The sequence below is a fragment of the Convolutriloba macropyga genome, chromosome 8 (assembly GCF_964194025.1).
Source record: "Convolutriloba macropyga chromosome 8, txConMacr16.3, whole genome shotgun sequence".
Taxonomy (NCBI): Eukaryota; Metazoa; Xenacoelomorpha; order Acoela; family Convolutidae; genus Convolutriloba; species Convolutriloba macropyga.
The window spans coordinates 64,235,509-64,260,869 of record NC_134475.1 but is presented as its reverse complement, the minus strand read 5'-3'; the positions used below and the strand labels follow the sequence as shown (position 1 = coordinate 64,260,869).

Below are 25,361 nucleotides of genomic sequence, written 5' to 3'. Positions count from 1 at the left end.
ACCTTGGTTCTATGATCTAATGAACAAATTGAAAAACCATGCATCATTATATGTTAGAACATAGATTTTGGGCGCCTGGGGGACCTAGTGGGTTGACAACAGGGCGCTTATTACTGGATATTGGTCCAAAAAGGCCTCAGATTTTCTATGAAACATATTCTAGTGTAATTAAAGAATCCAAGGGTTAAAAGTGGGGCTGTTTTGTTGACTTTTGAGGTAGATTCAAAAGTGAGATTTTGAGACTGAGGCAAGGCTACTAAGTAAGAAAAGAAACTTAGACCTAAAAGGGCAAAAAAGGGGCGCGAAATATATTCAAATATTTCAATTGCGCCGAAAACATATTTCCATTGCCTAGCCGCCTTCCAGGTGCTTTTCTGTGACTTAATTACCAACTAACTGACTAAGTTGAACTGACTCGAAATTTTAATGCCTGAAAATTTCTTAAACTTGATTCTCTTAATATCCATTGACATTCTTTCTAAGGTTAAAAAAAATAAGTAGCTTACCTTACGACGCCAATATGTAATTTTAAATAGTACTGAGAACAAAGCTTCAAATTTCTGATACAATGACTGACTTAAAAATCATCCTAACGTTATTGAACATTAAAAGTCAATTATTTCTGTAGAGTTTTACAAGAGTAAGAATAATTCATTTAAAAATTCAGTTTTTGGCAATAAATAACACCTATTGTTGCTAATGTTTTCTGTGGACCATATTTCTGATTTTGGATACATGTGAATTTGACATAAAACCCAACCGTCGCCTTCTCCAAATCTTTTATGCCCCCCCCCCATCCACCCCTGTTATAAAATACGTGTCATCACATAGTAAATCATTTTGCTGCAACGTAGATACCAGCAACTTAGCTGGAAGGGGTAAACAAAATATAAACAGAAAAGATCAGTTTTTAATAAAATTATCAAATATTATGAACTCATATTCCTTAAAGAGCTTCTTAAACTATACTTTAACTTTCGATTTTTATCTTAATAGTTTAATTTTAAGGTGAAAGCTAACATAATGTAATATAGTACACTAATGTAGTACACTTAAATTTAACTTAATTTTAGGGTAAAATTTAAGCCAGCTAAGATAGGGCAAAATTGCTCTAACGTTTCCGGCAATTTCAGGTGCTTTTCCAGATAATACTGTCCTAACCAATTTTTAGAGTTTAGTTGAAACAGAGCAGTAAACTATGGCAACAAACAAATTTCGAGCAACGCTTAGAAGACAAAGGGAATTTATTTTGCAGAATGGATTGGAGCAAGGCTGGGACTTGGTTGATGTTTTGGGTTAGTTCTTTAATATATCACTGCGTTGCCTCACCGATTAAAACGTTTAACCCAATCACACAAAAAATTGTGTATAGCCATAGCACACAATTTTTGGGGCGAGAAAGGACACACGTGAAAATGTACCCCAAATTATGGTATATTTACTTATAATGGGGGCTGCATGTCTTCTGACGACTAAGCTGAGGGGGGGGGGGGTGGGGATATAATGCAAAAGACCCGACAAAACGTATATTGTTATGTTACACTATTATCTAGGTCTTAATCTCATGGTTGTTTGTATCTATTAACGCAAACTTTCCACAATTTTTCTGCTCAAAACCCAATTCATCGCGTCAGTATTACACAAATTTGTGCGCCTAACTTCAATGCCAAACTGTCATACAGATCCAATCTTTTCAAACAGCTAATCTTCGACTAGGGGCCTGTGAACAAAAATATGGGGTTTCTGCGTTAAGAGAAGAGCTATAGAGCTGAATACACACACATTAAAACATTCCAGGCGAAATTCAAGTCTGAAATAAGTTTGCAAACCAATGAAAAGCCCGCATGGCCGAGAGAGTGAGGCCCTGGCAGGAGATTACCCGCGTGCTAGTTTATTCAAAAGTATGTCGATAAATGTGAGATTCAGAGGTTAATTAATTCAAACGAAATTTTAATATGTTGCCAATTTCAAATTTAAAGAGAAGAAATTCATAATTTGACGCAATTCTTGAGCTCAAATTAAGACTGTATTTTTTACCCGGGTTCAGGTGTCACCGCTATAAATTGCTAAAAGATGTAAGATTTGCGGTGAATTTGAGTAAAAATGTAAGATTTGCGCTCGATGCCATGAATGCGGTGAAAAAAACTTTTAAGCGGTGAAAGAAATTTTTTCACCGCTACCAGCAGGATGCGGTGAAAAAAAAATTCAGCGCTACCAGCAGAATGCGGTAAAACAAAAATTGCACCACTACCAGAAGAATGCGGTGAAAAAAAATTTCACCGGTTAAATCGCAAATCCTACAAATAATCACCGCTAATTTCAACGCTTATCTTAAATTCACAGGAAAATCAACCACGTAAGTAACATATGGCGCAGTGGAATACGAAGCTGTAGACGAACAGAAGGTGAGAGGTTCGTAACCGTGTACGGCAGCTTCTTTTTTGTAAGAAATTTTTTCACCACTCAAAACCGCAAATCTTACAAAAATTCACCGCTTTCACCGCATTCAATGCTAAAAGATGCGGGCGCTTTGCGCCGAAAAAAGTTTTTTTCACCGCTGATCGTATATTATTTCTTGACCAAATATCGACCCGGGTAATAGTTCAGAACTTTTCGCAACCGTAGGTTTATGTACAAATCTAGTTTTATGTATAACAACATTGAGTATTGTAGAAGACGAGGCCTTAAAAGCTGGCTAATCAGAAATGAGAAAATCTTACATTGTTTTCTGATTGGCTTTTTGTCCATTACTGCACTCAACAAAAACCAATTTTTGAGATTGCATTTAAACATTAACATAAGCATACTCATATTCGCTAAGCCGAATAGAAAAGCATTCATTTGGTTAAAAAATCTCATTTTCAATAGAGACAGATCAATATCAATTGCCAATGAGCCACAGAAACCGCTGAGACATGGCCACGGCCCGCAAGATGAGGTCAAACACGATATATGCTTTAGTTTCTAGAATCAGGATGTTTTGAATGAAGAATAGTTGCGCGCATAAGGTCACAGTGATATACATTTTTTTTCCAATTGAATAGGTTAATGTTCTATAATAATTGCTCTCGAACGAAATTTAAGGTAAGTTTTGTAAACGTGTGTGTCTTTTTTTGTGCAGAGTTTTTGCTTTATCATTTTTTTCGTTTTTCATTTAGAGCATTCTTTGACTTCTTAAAAGACATTTTCACGCTTTTCTTCTTCAATTTTGAATGATCCCAATTGAAATTCGCTGCTAAAGTAAAAGCGATTGCAGCAGAGGAGAATACCAGGGGGCTGATAGCCGAGTGGTAAAAGCTGCGTTCGAATCCCACCGTGTTCTGAACCATAAAAAATCAATTTATCGAATCCCTTGAATTATTAAATTAGCTCGCCTGTCGTTCGAGAGAAGATTGTCCGACGTTAGTACGTTTATGTTTTCGGTGCGTCAAACTGTCGTGAGAATTTGTTCGGCTGCTATAGTTTTATGACAAATCACTGGAACCACCACATCATTGTCAAATGCGGTAATTTCTTTTAAGCTCGCGAATGATGCTTAATTTCAGCCAATGCGAACAGCAATTATTTTTCGATCTATTGTCCCAATTTTATTGTTTTCGATCTATTGTCCTTTCGATTTGTTGTCAGGTCATCATATTGTGAGATTTTAATAGTTTTAAAACTGGTGACGTTTTCCAGAGACCTGTATTATTGCCAAAAAATAATCTGTTGGGGTTTTTGTAAGAGAATTCGTTCCATGATCCTTAAATCAACAAAAAAATTTTTATTCGAAGTGGTTTGCAGCGTTTGTGTATACTTCGCTGGCCATGTCAATGTTTTTTCGGCGGCCCGTGGGACTTGAATATAAATCTACCACAACTGAACACGGGGCATTTTTAACTCTAAATTCACTCGTTTTTATTTCCGACCTAGCGCTATATGTATGTTACTGAATGCTTGTTTGTTAATTTTGCAAATTTTGTGAAACTCAATATATATATATATATATATATATATATATATATATATATATATACAAGTCTGCTTGTTTTTGCTAGTGCCATCATGCCTCAACTGCCTGATTTAATCTTTATATCTTTCCCGTTTGTGCTTACCCCAGTACGTTATTACGTTATTAGAGCACGTGTCATTTCATTGAAAATCTTTATAGAAAATATGGTACGGGCGTCTGTGGGGGTGCAAATAGTATACGCCCAATAAGCTGGGGTGGGGGCTTAAACGGAAAAAGTCCCGATTCTGAGGGGGGAGTGGGGATAGAATAGATCCGAAATCTGGCACTCTACAAGGCGGCATTTTATAACTTGCCCTTGATTGTTATCCATACAGTTTATGGGATTCGGCTTGAAGTCACTGAGATCTTTTTTAATCAAAAACTTGCGTGTATTTTAGATATCCAGAAATTTTTCTTTGCCAGATGTTTAAAACCAAAATTTTTTATGTACATAGCCAAGAGTTGAATCCCGTGAAATTTGGACTTTTTCAAACTTGTAAGTTGCGCGTTTTGTGCAAGGTTAACTGACTAGGCAGAAGTCATTGCGAAAAAATTCTGGCTTAATATCTCGAACGACTGAGCAATTTTAGATAAACGCTAGAAATTAGATGAAACGTCAGTGACTTCTGTATATTTTTTAAAATTTTTTGTTCCGACTTGTAAATTAAAGTTTTATAAATGGTTTATAAACTAATCCAAAAGTTTACAAATAATTTATACATTAATAAAAAATCCAAATAGTTTATAAATTAATGAGAAAACTCCGAAAAAGTTATAAACATGTATAAAACATGTATGATACATTTATTTTGCAAATATTTATAAAGTAATTTCTAAATTTTTATGAATTATCCATCATTTTTCGACTGGGGTAGCATAGTCACGCATTATATACTCCAAGAACTTGAGATTTATTTTAGGCGAGGGAATCTTCGGAACAGTTTGGCTTGCCACCGAAACGAACACTGGACAAAAAGCAGCTCTGAAATACATTAAATTGGTTCGAGTAAATAATAAAAGCTCACTCGAAAAAGAAATGAATATTCTTGAAAAACTTAACCACGAAAGCATTATCCGACTACAATCCAAAGGCCGGATTGGATCAGAAGGAATGTATTTAATGTTAGAATTGGCTGAAAATGGGGAATTAGCGGACCGAATTGAGCCAGATATAGGCATGCCAAAACAAGAAGCTTTCAGATTCTTCCGTCAACTTCTGAATGGCGTTGAGTACCTGCATAGCCGAAATATTGTCCACCGCGATCTAAAACCAGAAAACTTGTTAGTCAACAAAAATTTGAATCTAAAAATTAGCAATTTTGGAACATCAGCTGTATTTATGAAAGGCGATTACGAATGCACGTTTTCAGATTGTGCGGGAACAGCTTTGTTTTTGCTTCCCGAGTTACTAAGGGGTGAATTTGTAGACGCCCCACCCATAGATTTGTGGGCTTGTGGGGTAATACTTGTACAGATGCTGACAGGGGCAGAGCCCTGGGACAGAGCTCACCCGGGTCGAGAACAAGTTTGATTTGAAAAAAAGACCACTCTGTAACAAATTTGGATAACAGCACTTACATGTTTGTGAATAAGTGCTCACATAAGGCAATTCAAAGCGGTTTGGTGGCTCGCGTAAGTTCCGAAGAATGATTTCAAGTCACGGATACATTGATCATAGGAGGTCCGGGACAAGGAAATAATTTAAGAATTAATTAATTGATTTAAAAATTTAAGAATAGCGGTTAAGAAAATTATTTTTTACGCCAGAAGGCCTGCAAGTCTTTGTAGTGAATCCTGTCTGCGCTGCAAAGTTTGGGGCGTACAGAATGGATGTAAATTTGGCAAGTTCTTTTATATTTGGCCATCAAACTTCATTTTTTATTAGTTCAACCCAATTTTTACAAAAAATTATCACATTTGCAAGGATTCGAAACCATGCTTTATAATACCCACTTCTTCATCCATTGCGCTACCAGTCATCTAAATTCTATCACTTGGTTCACACTTAAAATTAGCATTGCGCTATTGTATAGAAGCAATGAACTGGGCTCATTACTGGTGAAATTTTCATTAGTCAACGCTTAAGAAGTGAAATTTAAAAGTCCGCCACTAAAAACCGCACAATTTTTAAACTTTTTATATATTAGAATTGTGAAATTTAAAAACGATATTTGATAACCAAGGCAGAAAATTGAGGCAAGTTTTTTATTTAAAAGTGAACCAACCTAAATGGTCTGAAATAATTATTCGTTGTTTTTTTTAGCGCGCGTTAGTTTTCTTTAGCATGTACTTGTAGTTGTGTTATAGTCAGTCCCAGGAAATTGCAACGTAAGCGAACGTTCGAAAAATTCCCTACATGCAAATGATCCTGAAAAGCTGATCTCCGCATGTTTTAAATTTCAACTTTGACGTTTGAAACGTTCAATAGGGTTGCAATTTTATGGTACTTACCATAACTACCACCATAAAATGTTGGCTTCATATTCGAGGTTCTCATTAGTCTTAGTTTGCAGCTTTTAATACAAAAAAGGTTTCCTTGAAATGCACTGTACGTGCGGGTGGATTCACGTTTCGGAGTATTTTTAAATGCAGTTGCATTTAACCATCTCTTTGAAGGCCACCTTTAAAATGTTTTCTGTTCAAAAGAAACAAAATTTCTCAAGTTGCTCAAAAGTGCTTATGAACTTAATTAGGACACTGGTAGAAAATTTAATAAGAGTAAAAAACGTTGTGGTTTTTCTCTTGCCTCATAAATTATAATTGAGATTGCCAATTTTTAATAGATGCAAAAAATATTATAGAGAGTCAACTGAAATTTGTTGGCTTAATTTTCACGGAGAAACTGCTCTTTTCACGCTCACTTGATATTAATTTTGAGAAATTATTTCAAAATTAAAAGCAAATCGAGTACTTTTTCACTGTTCAACTCTTGAGTTTTTGTATGTAAATAACTTTAAACAAAGGGAATTCAAAAAAAGACAACGAATACATTTGAGCTGCTATTGATCACCTCTCTACAATTTTGCTGCTTCTTATTTCAGTGCCAGACATGAAAATGAGCAAAAGAGAGTTTATGAAAAGCGTTGAGGATTGAGACGTAGGGTATCATAAGGCATGATTCGGTGTGTCTCAATATAGATCGAGAGATAACAATTTAGATGTTTCAATTTGCTTATGAATGGCGTTGAAAGCTATCGTATGAAAAATTGCTCCTTAAACGTGTTGCAATTTCAAGGTACTCAAATTTTCAAGTGCCTCTAACTTTTCAAAAAAAAGTTTTTTAAAATGGAAAATTTCTGTACCAGTATTCAAAAAAAATTAAATCTGCTTTGAAACAGATTCTGTTGTTGGAAAGACTTCAATCAATAGCTCTCTAGCATCCTCCAAGAAGTGAGACTACAAAAAATGTCTGTGTAAATATTATCTGACATATACAAGCAAAGACAGAAAACAAACACACACTCGCAAAAACGCGTACCTTTACACACGCACACACACATACACATACACAAAGACGGACACTTAGGCTTACACAAACACATACACTTACACATACACATACTCATGCTTGTACGCGTACACATAAGTGTTGGTGTGTGCATGTGCGTGTGAGTGTGTGTGTGTGTTTTTGTTTATGTGTTTTGGTGTTTGAGGGTCTGAGTGTATATGTTTGTGTGTTTTTGTTTGCGTGCGTGTGTGCTTTTATGTGTAAACATGTCTTTGTGTTGTTGTGTGATTGTGTTTTTGTGTGTTTGTACGCTTGCATATGTGTGACTGTGTTTGACTGTGTTTATGTGTGTGTGTGTGTGCTTACTTTCAATTGGTCTAAACGACGTTTGTGACAATTAATTAAAACCTTCGGTATTCTATTTCATGCATGTCTTTGCTTGACCAACTTTTCGTCTGACGCTCTTACCTTTCAGGCCTCAAAAAGACCTCTTTTTTCACCTTTGTCCTCGAAAAAGAGATAAACAGGAAAAACCCAGAGGGCATTAGGTTCTTCTAAAACTTCACGCCATACTAGTCTCAATGTATTGGATTTTCCTAAACTCCTTTGAAAAGACATAAATTTAAGTTTGATTGACGGTTTTTAAACTTTGCCCCCTTCTCCCAAAACAATTCAACTCCTTTTAACCCTCAAACCCCCCTGTACACGCCATAATGCTAGCATCATCCCTAACTACTGCTGGCTACTACCAAAGCAAGCCGCTTACCGCTCACCAGTCGTTTGAGAGCAATTTGTCCAACGTTAGTTTATTAAGTTAAACAAGATTTTAAATTTGTCTTAAAAACAAGGACAAGTACGAGTATATGCATGCTTAAAAAAGCTGTTTAGTAGGTAATGATAATTTGTGCATAATAACTTGAAAGAGTGGAACTATTGAAACCAGCAGTCGAACTAAACCCTGAGCCAGTATTTCAGAGTCGCTCAATATTTTGTCGATGATACGTTTCAACCGATTAGTGGAAATGTTAACCGGACCACTGGTGAGGCCTAGAACAGTATTGCTGTATTTTGAATGTTGCCTCATAAAGAATGTTTATTAATTTTCCAACAAGTTTGGGTATTGCGATGCTTTTTGAAGCTAATTTGCCTTCATTTTGAGGTTTAGTTGCATTGAAGTGAGCTCCGGAAAAGCGTTACCTTTGGCTTTTTTTAATTATATTTCTTTTTAATTAAATCTGCGTGGTCTCCATTATCTAATAATCTTGGTTTATATTGATCTAAAATTTAAATGTTTGCTGATTATTTCTTTTTGCCAATCTTAAGGTTATCTCCGATCTCTGACATTTCTTCCTCTCTCCCTCAGCCTTTTAACTCTCGTTTTTAAATTTCCTCGCGTTAATGAACTGCGCTCAAGTACCCTCCTGTTGATTTACATTGCTTACGAAAATACTCCCCTCTCATTGGGTGAGTACAATAAGAATTCGGGCTTGTTTCTAATTCATCAAGAGATTGATTCAGCTCAACACAAGCGTCTAGGAAAAGTTATCTTCACATTGCGTCCCACACAATCGGGTCGCTGATTATCAGACAACCCGCAGTTCAACTAATTGCTGCGTTCAACTACGGAGCTCGCGACAACAGCATGTTAGCTGATCCTCGTATGATGACAACAGAAAGTGACTGAACTGCTCTGTCGAAGGCAATGGATTGTCCCACTGACTGATAATTTCTGCTATCAGCTAACAACGACATGCGCAATAAGGCCTTCTTCAGAGTCCTCGACAGACCGCCCAAAACTTCAATTGCCAGCGGGACGAACATAATTCCTTGTTGAGCACAACTAGTTTCATACTGAGCATATTTTCGATCTTCGGCAGCTTCAATTGCATAGCCTGACTTCTCTGCCGTATGAGAAATAATGTTCGGTTGCAGAGAGGAAGTCGCGGTTATGTCTAGAGCAGCAGATTGGCCAGATTTCCAACAAGGCAGATAGACGTCTCCTGGGCGTGAGTTGTTTTCCGCAATGAGATTGCGTTTTTCAATTACTGGAGACAAATTAGCTGCTATCGTGCCTTGAAATCGCATCTCCCCTTCCATGGCAGGCAACTGCATGGTCACCAAACGTGTGCAATGTACCTGACTTACAATAAGGACATTTTCTTTCTTGATCATAAACCGCGATCCCGAGCCTGTACTTGACACTGACTTGAAATTCCTTTGCCGAAAGGTGTAGACATAGAGCGGGAATTGGAGGCGCAGCAAGCCATGCTCCTGAATGAGGCAGGCATAGTGATTGGAGTCTTGCTTTTTCCCTAGTTGACGATTGATTTCTTATTAGGTCAGCAAGTTTTTCTTTATCAAGTGCTTCTTGGATCTTCTTTTGCTTGTGCGAAAGTAGATTGAACTGTTCCAGACTCTGTTGTAACTCTTTAAAAGTGCCACTTTCTGGGGGACGCCTACTTGTTATTTTGTTCACCAGCTCGTCTGAGGCTAAAATTGAGCCCACAAATGCACTTTTGTATTGCTCTTGTGACTGTCTGACGCCTAGTCCCGACAAACTGATAGGTAAGGAAGACTGTTGCCATGCGTCATCATCAATAATTGAGCCAATAATTTGATCCAACACTTCTCTTTGGCCGTCATCAAAACTTTTCAATACTTCGAGCATCTCGTTTGATGGAGTGTTAGTTCGTAATGAGTATACTAGTTTCGGAGTTCCCAAACAGTAGCGAAGGATACCCAATGCACATTGAGGATCGTTGAGGTGATGTAAATTATCCGGCATAGATAAAATTTTTTGAACTCTCCTCTTCAAACAAGAAGCGACAAACTCTTTTGAACCAACTGCAGCACCCAGAATTTCAAAGCCGTTTCCCAAATTCCTTTTTACTGCCTGATCAATGGAGGGTAAATTTTTAACTGACCACAGCTCACATTTGTCTTTTGTCAAGATTAGGCATCTCTCGGGGCCTTCATTGGCTAGGATTTCAAGCGTTTGTTTGATCTGATCTTCAGAACCAGCAATAAACCCATCATCTAAGTACCAAGTGTGCTGTACCAAATCCGGAACTGAAGTCTTGATCTTCTGTATGATCGGCCATAACGTCAAGGAGAACAATAACGGTCCCAGCGGATCACCCTCCTGAACACCCGATTCACTTTGAATGATTGCATTGTTATAAAAGAGTGGTGTGTGCTGGGAGTAGCAAAAATTGGTGAAGGCGGCAATTCCTGGAATAAATTCATAAGTTGCTTTTAATAAGTGTGATCGCTTGACTGAGTTAAAAGCGTTTTGGAAATCAATTTGAAGCACGCCTCCGTCCTTCTGAGCACTTACTATGTTATCGTATGTATTTTTGGACGAATGAATGATTGCCTCAGCGCCTCCGCTAATGCCAACTCCCAATTGCAAACAAATAGCTCAATTGCTTCTGATTTAGCTTCACTTGCCAAGCATTTTGTTATGAGGCGTCGCAACACTTCGCCAACTGCTATTGGACGCACCCCACCTTTCTTTTTGGATAAAGCCGTGAGTGAAGCGCAGCAGAGTGCTTTGGAAATAAAAACAGGAAAGAGACCCCTACTACCAAAGTTTACAAACTTTGTTATCGCTTTCAGTGCAAACTCGGACCGATCAGGTGCAGTGCAGTCTACTGCGTGCTGAAGATGTTCTGGAAACATCTTAGAGGGACCGGCTGCAGTGTGTTTGCTGAATGTCTTAAGTTGTTCATAAACTGCGTTTTCACTAAACTGGAACGCATTGGATGCAATATCGTCAGATAAACTGACATCAGGTATCGGTTCTTTCGGGTGTAACTTTTCCAGTGCTTTGAATGTAGCTTTGTTATCGGGTGCGAGACCTTCAGAAGCTAAAACTTTAACAGCTCGGCCAAATTGGCCTTGTAGGCACAACGTCTTCGCTCTGACCGATATTTCTTCAATGCTGTTAGTTCTCTGTCTTTTTGATTGTTTCAAGGAGACAGCTTCTGACCAAAGCTTCCCATATTCACCGGCGTTCCAACGATCAAAACGTTCTGCGAGACGTTGGTCTGGATTGCGCTTTTGCTTTTTGCCTCCGCGGTTACAAGCACGTAGAACGCATTTTGAAACCGCAAAAAGTTTTTGCCAATTTGTCTCATTGTCTGGAGCCTCAACACATTCAAGAAGAATACCTGATAGCAGTTGAGACCATCTTGCTCTGAATTTGATAGGAACAAAGCGACAGGTTGGCACGTACGAACTCAATATTGTCAACACCTCTGGCAGTTTGTTACTTTCTGACTTTGTTGAGAGATCAACACGTTCAAAAAATGAGTTATTCAACTGACTGGAATCAGTTGAATCACAGGAGATCAGTAGTTTGTCTATTTTATTTGAGAGGTCTGTGTTAATTTTCCGACGGCTGCACAACTGCTCTTTGTATTTTGAGTACGCCCAAATTGATTTTGAATTGAACCAAGCGTCGTGCTCTGACCCCCAACCAAAATATCTTACTTTGGTGTACTGATCGCAGTTTTCTAGAACTTGAACTCTGTAGAGTTTATCTGCGGTATCTGGCAGAAAAAGAATTGAGCCTGCAGCTACGTGAAAAAACTCTTTAACACAAACATTTTGCAACTCCTGGGTCAAACCCGTATGCATGTCTTCGCTGGTTTCAGGATTTTGTGGATCGCTTTGTGTGCCTACATTCTCTAATTGCTTTGCACCACTATCGTCGAAAATTGCATTTCTTAAGTTGTATTTCATTTTGAAAAAAAACCACAGGTTGGGGGAACTAACTTTGGAAACTACCCCAACAAACAGAGACTGTTGTATGTTGTAAGACGATTGTTTTCACAGGCAAACCGCCCCAGAAAACTTGGGGGACAGACTGGGCCGGGGGGGTATTAGGAACAATCTCACCGGATATTAGGCACTTCGTCTAGTCCCACAGACAGGACGCAAAAACAGTAAGCTTCTGTAATTTTCTCTTGTTTGCTTGTTGATTTCGCTTAGCGAGCTAACAAAGCTAACAACGCACGTGCATTTCAATTTAGTCCAATTATTGGATAAGTAGATTTCTACGTAGGTAGATTTACTCTCCGGAAAGAGTTGGCCCCATTCCAGAACCTGTTTTGCTGATTGGTCTCATGAACTTGTAGGACGAAGTGTTCACAGGAATCCTCCAAGATTGTCAATTGATGTTAGTTCAAATTTCAACGTGTTTCTTGCCTTATTAGAAAATGATATACATTGCTAGAAGTACACGTTTCAAAGGCATCAAAATTAAAAGCGAAATATCCCCGTTTTTGTCTCTTCCTTAATACTCTCGCAGAAGGTATATATGTGTATATATGTTCAATTGTGTTTTTTGTGTCGTTTGTATCTTTGTGTGTGTATGTCTGTGTGTTTGTGTTTGTGCAAATGTTTACTTGCGTTCGAATTCGTGTGCCTGCTTTTGCATTTTTCTCTGTTTGTGACTGTTTAGAGTTTGTGTGTGCACGTGTTTGCGTGTGCTCGTTTTTTCGTTTTTTATTCTGTTTATGTGTGGGTTGTGTGTGTGTGTGTGTGTGTATGTGTGTGTGTGTGTGTGTGTGTGTGTGTGTCTGTCTGTCTGTTTGTCTGTTTGTCTGTGTGTGTATGTGTTTGTTTGCGCTTGTTTGTCACTTTATATATATATATATATATATATAATATATATACATATATATATATATATATATATATATATATATATATAAATTTATATAAGAAATAAAGTTGGTCAAGGCTGGTTTTACAAAATTTTTTTGAATAGTTCACGAACCGGGTACCCACAGAAAAGGACCCTGCATATCGCTCCTGGTAGAGACACGTCTATAGTTGCGATCCATTCAATCGAATAGATAATGTCACCCTCTCCTTCTTTATCAAGCTTTTGGATCCAAAGTACAACGACAGATTACTCTGCATAGCCAACATCAGGAAAGAAACATGGTATAAGAGACAGGAGGAGAAAGATAAGAAAGCACAACTAATAATCAAAGCTCAAGATGATGATGATGATGATAATGTTTTTGGATTAGTCGCACCTGAAGAGCCCATTAAGGTAAACTTGCTGGACGATTCTCAACAGGTTTTTTGATTAATTATCAATTTAATTATCGGCTGTGCATGAACTTTTTTGTCAGCAAGCGTTAAAAAGTCTGTAAGAACTTGTCGCATAGTTTTGCAATGTTAATAGTAATGTTAAGTTTTGCAAAAGCAATGTAAAAGGGTATTAGATGCAATCTCAATTATGCAGAACCAATTTTAAAATACTCAGGTGCACATTTTAAAAGGTGAAAAGAATTCAAAATGCCAGAAGTTGCTACTTAGCCAGAAGTTGACTTCCGTTGACATTCGTCATTTTGAAACGTGCGCGTTTCGTGTTTTAAGCATGCCCGTACTGAGCCTCCAGAGACCATCAGGCCTGATTCAGAAAAAAATCAGGCAAGGTCCCAGGCCTGATTCAGAGTCTGATCATGTCAAATACAAGGCTGCTAAGAGAACACTCCAGAGTCGATCTCTGAGGTTTCTATTGACAGAGAAAAATCAAGAATTGGGGGTCTCTGCCAAGAGAAATCCCAAGTCTTGTGTCTTGCCTGCCAAGAGGTCACCAAGTACCAAGTCTTGGTTGTACTCTGCACAGAGTGACCCAAGACTTGGACCTTCTCTTGGCAGAGAGACCCAAGACTTGGGATTTCTCTGGGCAGAGACCCCCAAGTCTTGATTTTTCTCTGTCAATAGAAACCTCAGAGATCGACTCTGGAGTGTTCTCTTAGCAGCCTTGTATTTGACATGATCAGACCTGGGACCTTGCCTGATTTTTTTCTGAATCAGGCCTGATGGTCTCTGGAGGCTCAGTACGGGTGGTTAAGTGACTCTGCAGAGATCACTTCGAAATTCTGAATTAACATCTCGAACCGCTTCGCGGTTCTCAATAAACGCCTAGACGATCTCAGTGACTTCAAGGAGAGTCACTTAACCATTACGTCGTAGCCGTTAAAGAGATTCTTCCCAACTGATTTTAAATCGAAATTAGGTGAAAAGCATTAAAACACTTACTTCAAAATCCACTTGACAAGTTAAGCACAAGCACTCAAAGGTCGCCAAAAAAATGCCATTGGATCATAAAAATACTTAGTCATTTTTTTTAAAAAAATTTTGAATGCTTGTAGTATTTTAGCTTAGATCTATACCCCAATTACGCCAACATTTTTCTCGAAAATAGCAACTATTTCATTTGATCAAATTCATGGAAATACAGTTATTAAGAACGGTTGTTGCGTACTTGTCTAAATGTTTTAATTTATTCCCTCCTAATTTCTACAAAACGTTAATTTGAATTTTTTGCTGCAAGAAAAACTTTTTTTAAAAAACGGAATGTTGTAATTGTGTTTTTCTGTTTGATTGTCTGTGACCAAGCTTATCTGCTGTCTCTTCACTGTTCCTTAGTTAAATAATTCTGAGACTTTTTTCTCAAACACCTGATATTTTTACTGCCGCTAAACCAGACCTTTAGACAGTTCCATCTGTAATTTTGAATGTGTGTGTTTAAATTCCTTGGCTGTTTTTTCGGATCTTTTCCGTTTGTGTTTGTGCCCCCAGTATGCTCCACAAAATCACACATCACGTGCTATTACATAGTAAATCATTATTTAAAATTATGGCACGTGCTTCGGGAGGGGGGGGGGTGCTTGATTAATATGCACCCACTATAAGCTTAATCCGTTTTTTTTTTAATACTTTCAACATTTCTTTTCGTTGTTAATTTTTCTTGATACTTTAAAATTTTCCAGCGACACGTCTTCTGCTACAGAATTAATTGTCCTCAATTCGCTTCTGATCCAAATTTCAGGGCGACCTCCTAGAAATGGGTTCCCTTAGCCATAGCGTTACTTGGGGTCCCATGTTTCCCCTCTCTCATGGTGTCCATTCATTAAGACCTATTTTCAGATAAAAAAGAACTCTAGTTTTCAGTAGGTCCCATTTCAGGTTGTCTGCGGATGTCTTAACGTAAATTCTCTTAAATATGTATTTTCATTTCTAGTGTTTTCAATTTGGTGTTCAAAGCCTTCTTCTTCTTGCGGCAGAAAATGTCCTTGACAGACATGCTAAAAAGGTGGTCATTGCCCCCTTTTTTACCTGGCTTTCAAAATTGCACCTAACTCTGACTGTCTCTCCGATATTGCCTTGCTCAATTTTTTTTGGCGGCTAGCAACATGACGTCTTGTCCAAGACTGAGTTCTTGTATATTGTTAATAATTGGCGTTCCGTAGTTGAGAAGACCGAACAAAAACGACCAAAAAACTTGTTAGAAATCTTTGGTATCTTCAGTTTTAGACGTAAGAAAGCTTCGGTATGCTTGGTTTGTTTGGCATTGTCACATGGTGTCTCCTTCGAATGAAGATTCTTTGTCTTTCGTATCCCAAACACCCATATAAGTTAGACTCTCTGTTTTTCTCTCCTGTTCCTTTCTATCTTTTCTCTCCACATTTTCACTTAGTGCCGCAATATCAGCTGCTCTGTCCATCGTCAGTTTTCATATTTGACTACTGTAGCCAAGCCAAGTGAAGAGTTTCCAGCCATCTTCCCCACAACAATGGTAGGTCCAGGGACACAGTTGGCCAGAATGGCTAGATTCCCAATGGTTATTCTTCTTTTGTTTTCCTTCCTTCCCATCCCACCATTTTTTCATGCCGATTGCGCTATGAAATAAGTTACGATTCCAAATAAAAATATAGAAGATAAAATGTGAATTATCAGCATTTTATATTTAGGTCAACCAAAAATGGCAATAGGTCAACGTACAGATAAGATGCCGGTGCCCGGGCCGAGGATTTTCTACAAAAATAACGGGGAAAAGAGTGTAAATAGAAGAGTGTAATTAGAAGAGTGTTATTTTAAAAAGTAAAGGTGGAAGTAGGTAGTGAGGATTGATCCCCCGACCTTCCCTATCTCCAAAATGTTACTTTCGCTAATTGCATTAACCATTGCGCCACCTGCTAAAACTTTTTAACATTTCATTTTGGTTATAATAGTAATTCTATAAGAGCGTAAGTTTTTATCAGTCCACCCTATATTACACTTTTTGCAAAAAATGTAAAAAGAGTGGAGAAAAGAGTGTGAATACAGTGTAATGTTTTAAAATTACACTCTTGCACTCTTTTCCCCGATAAATAGGAGTTGAATTTGCATTACACTCTAATCCCCGCTAATTAGGGGTGGTTAAGGGTGAAACTTCAGCCCGGGTGGCGGGTATACCTGCTATCATCGCGGCAATTGTCTGAACTGACTACTGACTGCGATGCATAGAATTGTTAATTTCAATCAACTTCAAAGCACAACACGGACAGTCAAATTGTTCGTGAAAATATTGAACATATATTTTAAAGATTTTTTATTTGATGTGTTATGTTTTTTTTTGATGCGGTACATTTTTTTGTAAAGGTGTTATACCTTCATGCCCATTAATCGGTGTGACACAATTCATGCGATTTGTCGAAATTGTAGAATACCACAAAAAAGTTTTATTATAGGTGCCAATATTCAAACGACTGGCCAGGTGTGTTGCTCAAAGCACAGTCAGTCACATGGTCATTGTAATGATGAAATTCTTAGAAGAACAAGGCATGTCCTATCAAATTGCAGTGAACACCATAATAGCCTCTACCCACGACAGAGACCATCAGCAGCTTATTGTAAAAATAGACTTTCGCGAAACTCGTGAACCAAACTTGACCCTGGTTGACCTGAAAAGAACAAAAGGCAATGAACAAGGGTTTCAAAGATTGTTCACAAGAATAAAACAGAGACTTTCCGACTTTATAATCGAATTGCCGCTCAAACACTTTACAATTAATATTTAAGATCTGTGTAAAGATTTTCTTACTGACCGTCCCATAAACTTGCAATGCTAGCGAACGTTTTTAGGAATGCCAACCGTTCAAATGGGCATGCATTTGGTTATTTTTTATGTCAGTGCTTTCTTCAATAATTTCACTTAGATTAAGTTTATTAGATTCCTTTCTTGTTATAGGTTTGTACTTTAACCTTTTTAATTTTTCCGTACGCGTCTTAAATGTTAGCTTCCGTTGCAATTTTATGCGACTGTGTATATTTTAAATTATATAGTGTGTCCCATAAAGTTGAAATAAGCAAATGTTTTAAAATTCACTAGACACGGAGTTCAAAGGTCAAACTTTGGTAGTGGTTTTCTGATTCTTAAATTTGAGCATTCCTTTTTATGAAAAATTAACTTAGTTTCTAAGATTAGTATCAGCCGTTTGCTTTCGCGACCTTTGATATTAGAATCATGAATTATTTGAGGACACATGATAGCCCTATCAGCTTTTTCAGCCTATCAATATTTTGGCCATCTTAATTATTTCGGAGTTTTTTAACGTTACCAAACAATTTCTTTAATATAAAATTTTGCTGCATTTTTGTTTCTCTTGGTGATAGGGGTATAAATTTTATCAATTCATAGATCAGACCTGAGGTTATGAGTTAATGGTTTAATACAAAAGGTAATGGCTTCAGCTGCAATTACAGTTTTGTGTGGAGTTTTGATGCTTCGAGTCGCTTCCAGAATTCTTCCGGCTGTGTCTTAAGATCTGTTCACACATTTTCATGATTTTTGAAGTCAAATTGGAGTAGTAATTTTGGTCACGTCCAAACAGGAAGTGGAGCGAAAAAGCGACTGGTTTTGCAGCGTGAAATTTTTTCGCTCTAACTTTAAAGCAGAGTGAGAAAACGGTGTTTGAACAAAAATTCTCTTTCTGGCTAGTGGTTTTTTGTTCACATGGGGCAGTTTAACTTTGACTTTTACTGTTTTTTTTTCAGTTTTTTGGATTGGATTGTTTTCTAAAATGGTTTCCCTAACCGATTCATAGTCCTTTTTGGGTCTAGTTTTCTAATTAGTCAATGAAAATTCTTTGATTTGTACGTCAGGACTTGTCCTGCTATGTTTTTTTATTTCGTCGTCGCGATTTTTCTTACTACCATATGACGTCAAAACCACTTCAAATCTGCTTTTGTTCATTGGTTCATGCAATTTCAACTGCAGTGCGTGCGTGACGTCATTTTTCGCTCTTAGTGGATCAAGTTTTTTTGTTCATTTGCGTGATTAAATTTTTGGTCACACTTGACTTACCTCACTCAAAAAACCTACAAAAATGACTTCCTCACTTTGAAATTGACTTTTTTTACTTTAATTCAACAACATAAGGTCAAATGGGTGTGTGTCACTCTAAATGGAGGTTATTAGAGAGCAGCTAATAGAGGCAGCAAAAACTTATACAGCCTTCAATGAACACATCAGCCTTCAAAGAAAACACGAATTGTTTTGGCCTGTCTTTTTTAAGGTTTTTTGAGACTGCAGATCTACGAAACTATTGCGCCTATTTTCTGCCAATTTGCCAGCTATGTTTTATTTATTAAAACTATCATAGAAAAACCTTCAGCTTTTAAAATTCAATTTTAAAAACTAATTTGTGCGCTAAAGCTAGATACATCAGAACTGATGAGTTCTGATGTATCTAGTTTTACCGCACAAATTAGTTTTTAAAATTGAGTTTTGGCGGCTGAAGATTTTTTTAAGATCAGATTCAAGCGCGCTCGACAGCCTGTATATGCGTTCGAGTCCGCCTATGATCAGACACAAGTCCGCTCGGATCCGCCTCTGGACCAGGACAATTTCGAGCGCTCACCTCAGCCTGTGAAGTTGCAAAATTTGGAAGCTCTTTGCCGAGCTTAGTTTTGTCAATAAGATCACCCAATACGTGATTTTTTCTTGTATACCAGTTCAATCTGATAAGGAAGCAAATCGAAGGCAAAGGAATATGTCCAAATCTTATTGATGCAAAAATCATATAATTTCAATTTTAGTTGGTTCTTGCCATTTGTACCTAAATGTTTAAATACCAGTAGCTTGGACAGTGACAGTTGAGTTGCAGCTCAAATAATTTTTAGATACAGAAAACAGCGACAAGTATTTTGATGCTCGAGAAACTTGTTTCATACAGGACACAGTGTCAAATTGCTGTTCAAAAAACCTAACGCACATGAAGGCTCAATAAAACGTTGTTTAATTCTCAAGTTAGTCAGTTTATTTTTGCAATAAATTTCCGGACTTCTGGAAAGAAGGCCGCTGTCTGCCGCCCCTGTTAATTTCCAGAATGCCTGTTGTGTTTGGGTTCTATTCCCTCTTGTTCCTTTTTTTCACGTGAATATGACGATAACTGTAGTTAGAAAAGGAACTAAAAATAGGACCAAAACTATGACGTGAATAGCCACTGTGGACAAAAAAAAAACAACGTTTACAAATAAATTTCTCCTTTAGAAATGTTATATTTTCTCCTAGGCAAACTCATCTCCATCCAATAAGTTTGAGTTCGGAGAATTTTTCTTATCAAGCGTCTTTTATTTTAAAGTTACACGACAGCAGCAACTGTTTGCAACCAGCCATATTCGTTACCAGGGCTCAATAAATATTGGAATAATTTCAATTTTGACAAGTTGCAATTTGAACAATTATGCCGCATTTTCTCCTGAGGACATGAACTCCTAAAGTTGCGGCGAAACCTTTTAAACAAACAAAAATTTTTAATAAAAGCTTAATATCATAATAAAATTTAAAAAAATAACCAGAAAAAAATTATGCTTTTTAAGATCAAGCTGTCAGCCTAAATAAAAAAAACAAATGAGACTATATAAAAAAATAGGTGTTGAGGCTTGTGTTTTGCTATTTCTCTTTTACATAATATCTGTTTTAATTATAAAAAACTTGTCCAGAAACTAAAAAAAAACATAGCAGGACAGGTCCTGAAATTCGATTCAAAGAATTGAGTGTCCAACTTAGAACTGCTTTACCTGACCAGCAGATCAGTTGAACAGCGCCAGATAAAATCGAGAAGTATGACAAAAACTTTAAAAAAAACTGAAAATTGTAAAATTAAAAGAAAATTTCTTAATTTCGCATTATTACAGAATTCAAATCCACTTGTTTTCCTCGGAATTTGTCCAGTAACCAAACTGTTAAAACTATGAAAAGTTTCATTGACACGTTTCGATTCATAAACTTAAAAAATAATCAAAATTACAGAAAATTTGAAAAATTATGCAAATTTTAATGAACGTTGCTAATATTTCAGATAATAGTTTCTTCAGAACAATTTCACTGTCTCTAGAGGCTATTCATCAACTCAATTTCAAACCTTAAAAAGTTGCTTTGGCCCATACAGATCAATAAACTGGGAACATGACATAAAGTTCCAGAAACAACGAAAAATTCCAATTTTTATCAAAAAAAATGCGGAAGCACGTGATATTAAAAAGTTTAATACCATTCCATTGCCCATAGCATGTATGCAGTAACGTGCTAGCAAACCTTAGAGGAGAATAAATGACCACTGAGACAAGAAAAGTGAACAGAAGACAAATATCAAAAAAATACAAAAAAAAATTGCGAAAATTTGTAATATTAAAGCTTTTAAAACAACTTCATTGCCACCAAAACCCCCAAAACCCATTATCAGATCTCAGAGAAGGTTTTGTGTCTACTGAGGCTTGAAAAACTCAAAAAATGACAAAAACTTTAGAAAAATTCAAAAAATAAAGGTTTCTTTCAAAAATTTGTTTAAATTCTTGACATTTAACTGTGTGACATTTATAAGGGTTGCATTACCAATAGAAACTATGCAACTTGTTTGCAAACATTTGGGGAAGTTTTATGGCCCCTTAGTTCTTAAAAATTCAAAAATTACAAAAATTGTCGAAAAAAAATTGAAACAAGTAGCAAAAGTTAATATCATTTTTTGTGATTATGTTTGCTTTACCGAAACATAAAGTTCATTAAATGGCCATAATAAGTATTCATATCTTACAAAATGTCATTATCAACTTTTAAAAACGTCATTTGGAGACTAATCAAACAAAAAACTCAGAAAATAACGAAGTTAACGTGAAAAATTGCTTTATATTGAGCTCAAAAACTACTAAAAATGAAATTTTATCCTTAAACTAGGGCTTTCCCAGCAGTTGAACCGAACAAAACAATTGAAAAACTTCAATAGCTAAACTTAAGATTGTAAAAAAACTTCATGCTTACTGGGTTTTAAGTTTTAATCCCGTTCTGAAAGATCAAAGTCATTGAAAATTGTATAAAAATATCTTACAAAAAAAACATAGCCAAAAGAATTCCGGAAACAACCCGAAGTAGGGTAGTGACCAAAATCACTAACAAAAAGCACATTCTTCATAATTCATTTTAAGTAAAAAAAAACGACAGGAATATTATCATGAGAAAACTAACTAACAAAAACTGATACAACATCTATTAATATTTAACTTTAGAAGCGACACCGAAACAAAAACGATTGGTAAAAACACTCTAATGCTGTTAATTTGCAACAGAACATTGACAATTTCCAGAAAATGTTTCAAAATAGAGTCTTAAAGACAAACCATTCGAGGAAAAGTTCACTGTATTCTCTTTCGATTTTTTTTATTCAGTCAACCAGACATTGTTTGACAGTGAAAAAAATTGCAACAAAAATAAAAAGAACACAACGTACCTGAAAAGAATTTAAAAATTGTTTAGTTTGTTTGAACAATTTTCTAATTAGTTTTCACGGTGTTTATGTGTCAAGACACATCACAGTCATTATTGGGCGCAAAATTTTTTTATAAATTCCTCTGCAGGATCAGTCACTCATCCAAACCACAAGAGAGAGTTATGAAAAGACTACTGGGAACCTCCAAGAACAAAAAACCTGGGAAATAGAAATTTGTGTAAATTATTTTAGTGAAAAATAACATGCAATGCTCTAAGAGTCACTTTATAACAGCAACGACTGCAAAGAGTTCTTAATTAACAATTGATTGGAAAAAAACCCCAACAAGAAGCAAAAGATCAGAAGAATAAGGTAAAAACCATATATAGCATGTTAAAAGCGACAAAAAAATTTAGTTAGAGTATTTTTGTTTATCATGTTTGTATATCAGTACCCGATAACTAATTTCTCCACCAATGCCGTTCCCCAGCCGGATTGAAAAAAGAGTACGGAAGAACCAAACAGAACATACTGGAAAATCTCAATGTCGATTTTTTAGATTGACTAGAGAAAATTCCAATACAGTTCTTTCATAATCTTTATAATTCCTGTTTTCAAATCTATTTAATTTGGCTGGAGATACTTTTGACAACCTTTTAGCTATATTTTTCTTGTTTTGTTTTGCTTTGTCTTTTTTTAATTTTTCTTGTCTTTTTTGTTTTTTTTAGGGAAGAACCACGCAGAACATACTGGAAAATCTCAATGTAGATTGTTTTTAATCGACTATAGATAATTTCCAACAGTTCTTGCCTGACCATATTAATTCTTCTTTTCAAATCCCTAAAACTTGACAAATCTTGCTAAGATCTCAGATTCTTTCTGTTTCATCTGAACAAGATCCTCTTTCATCTTGCATGTACGCGCATATTTTGACGTTTTCTTACCAAGAATCTTATCAAGATCTTAACAATACTTGTCAAGTTTTAATAAGTCTCTTATCAAGGTGTTTCAAGTTTCATTTCACTGGGTGAATGCAAATAAAAATTTTAGTGAATCCTTGGCAAGAGACAGTAAATATGGAGTACAAAACGAGAAAATGAATATTAAAAGCGCTACAACTTTGCAGATATTAAACAGCAACGCATGCTTTAAAGTTATAGAAATTGACATTTGAATTTGAAATAATGAAATTTCTACGACCAGAAATAATAGCAAAGAATTTAAAACAAGAAAGACCGTCGGTAACCAAAAAAATAATCTATGGACGCAGGATGTCCTAATTCAATTTCTCTTTCTACTCAGGCTTTTAATAAAAATTCCTTAAATATCTCGAAAAGATATCAGCATTGGTGGTTGTTAACCATTGACATATAAAATACCGTTAACGATACAACTAGAACACCGATTTCACATGAAAATATCCCTTCAAGAGGGGCCGAATAGCAAATGTCTGTGGGTTCACAAATGAAGGTTTTGCTGCCTTTTCAAGGAAAATGGACATGAATATCACATTTGATTCGGATAACCCCCCCCCCCCCCCCCATACTTCCACTTCATTTCAAAAAGTATTCTGGGCTGAATGTGCTCCACGTTTTCATAGATACGTGTTTTTAGACAATTTTTAAAATTCCTTAAGAATAGCTCAAACCTTATTCAACATATTTTAGAACGGTTAGCAACTATGCAAAAATATTTTACAAGAAAGCTTAGTATGAGAAATATGCCGAATATACGAGCGCGTAACAAACATCAAATTGTTCACAATTGTCCCATCTGTCTGGATGTCCACGTGCTCTATCCCTATTTTTTCATTCTTTCAGTAATTTTGAGTAAAAACAGCAGCAAATTTTCAATTTTTGTGGAAAAACAATATACTATTTTTGGCAATAATTAAGAAACTTTGAGCATTTAAGTTTAGTAAGATACATAATTAAAAAGCACAAAATCTTGCCGTCGTCATGGTCTTTTTACCTTTTCTGAAAAGCCAATACACACGAAGATATAGCCGTTTCTAATAGTGAAATCGAGCAATTTCCGAGGTTGAAATCGTTTTAACTCAATTGCACGCGGCTATTTTTCGTTCCGGTCGAGCTCTCGAGTATAAATACAAAGCAAAAATTACGAACAGAATCATTTGCACAATTAGATTATTTACAAGTTAGTACATATTAAAAGGAAATTAAAACTTTATTCCTGTACTTACATTATGCCTGCCACAGTTGCTAATAAGACTAGTACCCCCAAAAAGACCTCGCCCGCCAAACCCGCACACCCAGCTTACTCTGCCATGATAAAGAAAGCAATCAAAGAGCTGAACGAAAAAGGAGGGTCAAGCAAAGTCGCGATTGAGAAATACATCAACGCCAACTACAGTTTATCCGGAAATGTTTCCAATCTGGTCAGACTGGCTCTACGACGAATGATCTCCAAGAAGGAACTGGTGCACACCTCAAACAAGAGCACCGGAGCTAATGGCAGTTTCAAACTTCCATCTAAAGAGCCCACAGCTAAAAAACCGAGCCCAAAGAAGAAGGCAGCAAGTCCTAAAAAGAAGAGCCCATCTTCACCCAAACCCAAGCAACCCGCTGCGCCCAAAAAAGCCAAGAGCCCGACAAAACCCAAGGTCAAAAAAGCCCCAGCAAAGAAAGCACCAGCTAAAAAGACAGCAGCAAAGAAATAGAACTTTTTCAAACTTCGAATGTTTTCACACACTTCGCATTTCAGCTGAGATACATTTTGTTCCTTGTTAGATAATAACAATATCTCTTTTGTGTACAATGTTCGATTTCTTAAAGATTTCTTATAGTTTTTGTTGTATCAATTTTGATTTACTGAATTAAAATATTGAAAAATATTTTGTTAAAATAAACGGTGTAAGTTAAACTGGCGAACTCTTTTTTTAGTTACCTCAATCTTTGAGCTAGCTCTCTATTCAAATTGAAATGGGAAATCAGGTTAAGCGTCAAAGATGCATAAACCAATTTCAACGAAAATAATGTCTTCTTAATTCAAACTGTAATTCAAACGAAAATAATGTCTTCTTAAATCAAGCGAACAAAAACTGACATCAAGTCAAGCAAAACAGGTGCAATTTTTTTGTTAAATTACTTAAATTATGTGAGATCAAATTATTGGGCTTCCAGCATTTGTAGAACCACAGCGTCAATACGCTATTTATAACCCTAGTAAAGCACGAATTGATAACTTGCAAAGATCTTGCAAGATTTTGAATTCACTTGGAATACGATGCTATATAATTTTTCGAAACAGAATTTTAAAAACAAAAATTACTTCAGTTTAAGAAACCACTTAAGCCAAAATTTGTAGTACATTTTTTGTCGAAATTTTTTAGTGGTGAAATACACTA

At 36.3% G+C, this 25,361-nt stretch overlaps 2 protein-coding genes across 4 annotated transcripts; both read left to right on the top strand.

The window, feature by feature from the left end:
* The first annotated feature begins 389 nt into the window (after positions 1–389).
* LOC142344264 (serine/threonine-protein kinase Chk1-like) lies at positions 390–17,351 on the top strand. Of its 3 annotated transcripts, none has more exons than XM_075395834.1 (5): positions 390–483; positions 1,172–1,295; positions 4,912–5,505; positions 13,238–13,506; positions 16,979–17,351. In XM_075395834.1, exons 2-4 carry the CDS (start codon positions 1,199–1,201, stop codon positions 13,264–13,266), a joined length of 720 nt encoding a protein of 239 aa, XP_075251949.1. In that variant the 5' UTR covers positions 390–483; positions 1,172–1,198; the 3' UTR covers positions 13,267–13,506; positions 16,979–17,351. The 3 variants fall into 3 exon arrangements, with proteins under 3 accessions (XP_075251949.1, XP_075251950.1, XP_075251948.1); XM_075395835.1 differs by having other exon boundaries at positions 411–483; positions 1,179–1,295; XM_075395833.1 differs by lacking the exon at positions 390–483 and having other exon boundaries at positions 1,135–1,295.
* A 6,795-nt stretch (positions 17,352–24,146) lies between these two features.
* On the top strand, positions 24,147–24,848 carry LOC142344262 (histone H1-like). The gene has a single exon (XM_075395832.1). It carries the CDS (start codon positions 24,201–24,203, stop codon positions 24,672–24,674), a length of 474 nt encoding a protein of 157 aa, XP_075251947.1. The 5' UTR covers positions 24,147–24,200; the 3' UTR covers positions 24,675–24,848.
* Positions 24,849–25,361: the final 513 nt, after the last annotated feature.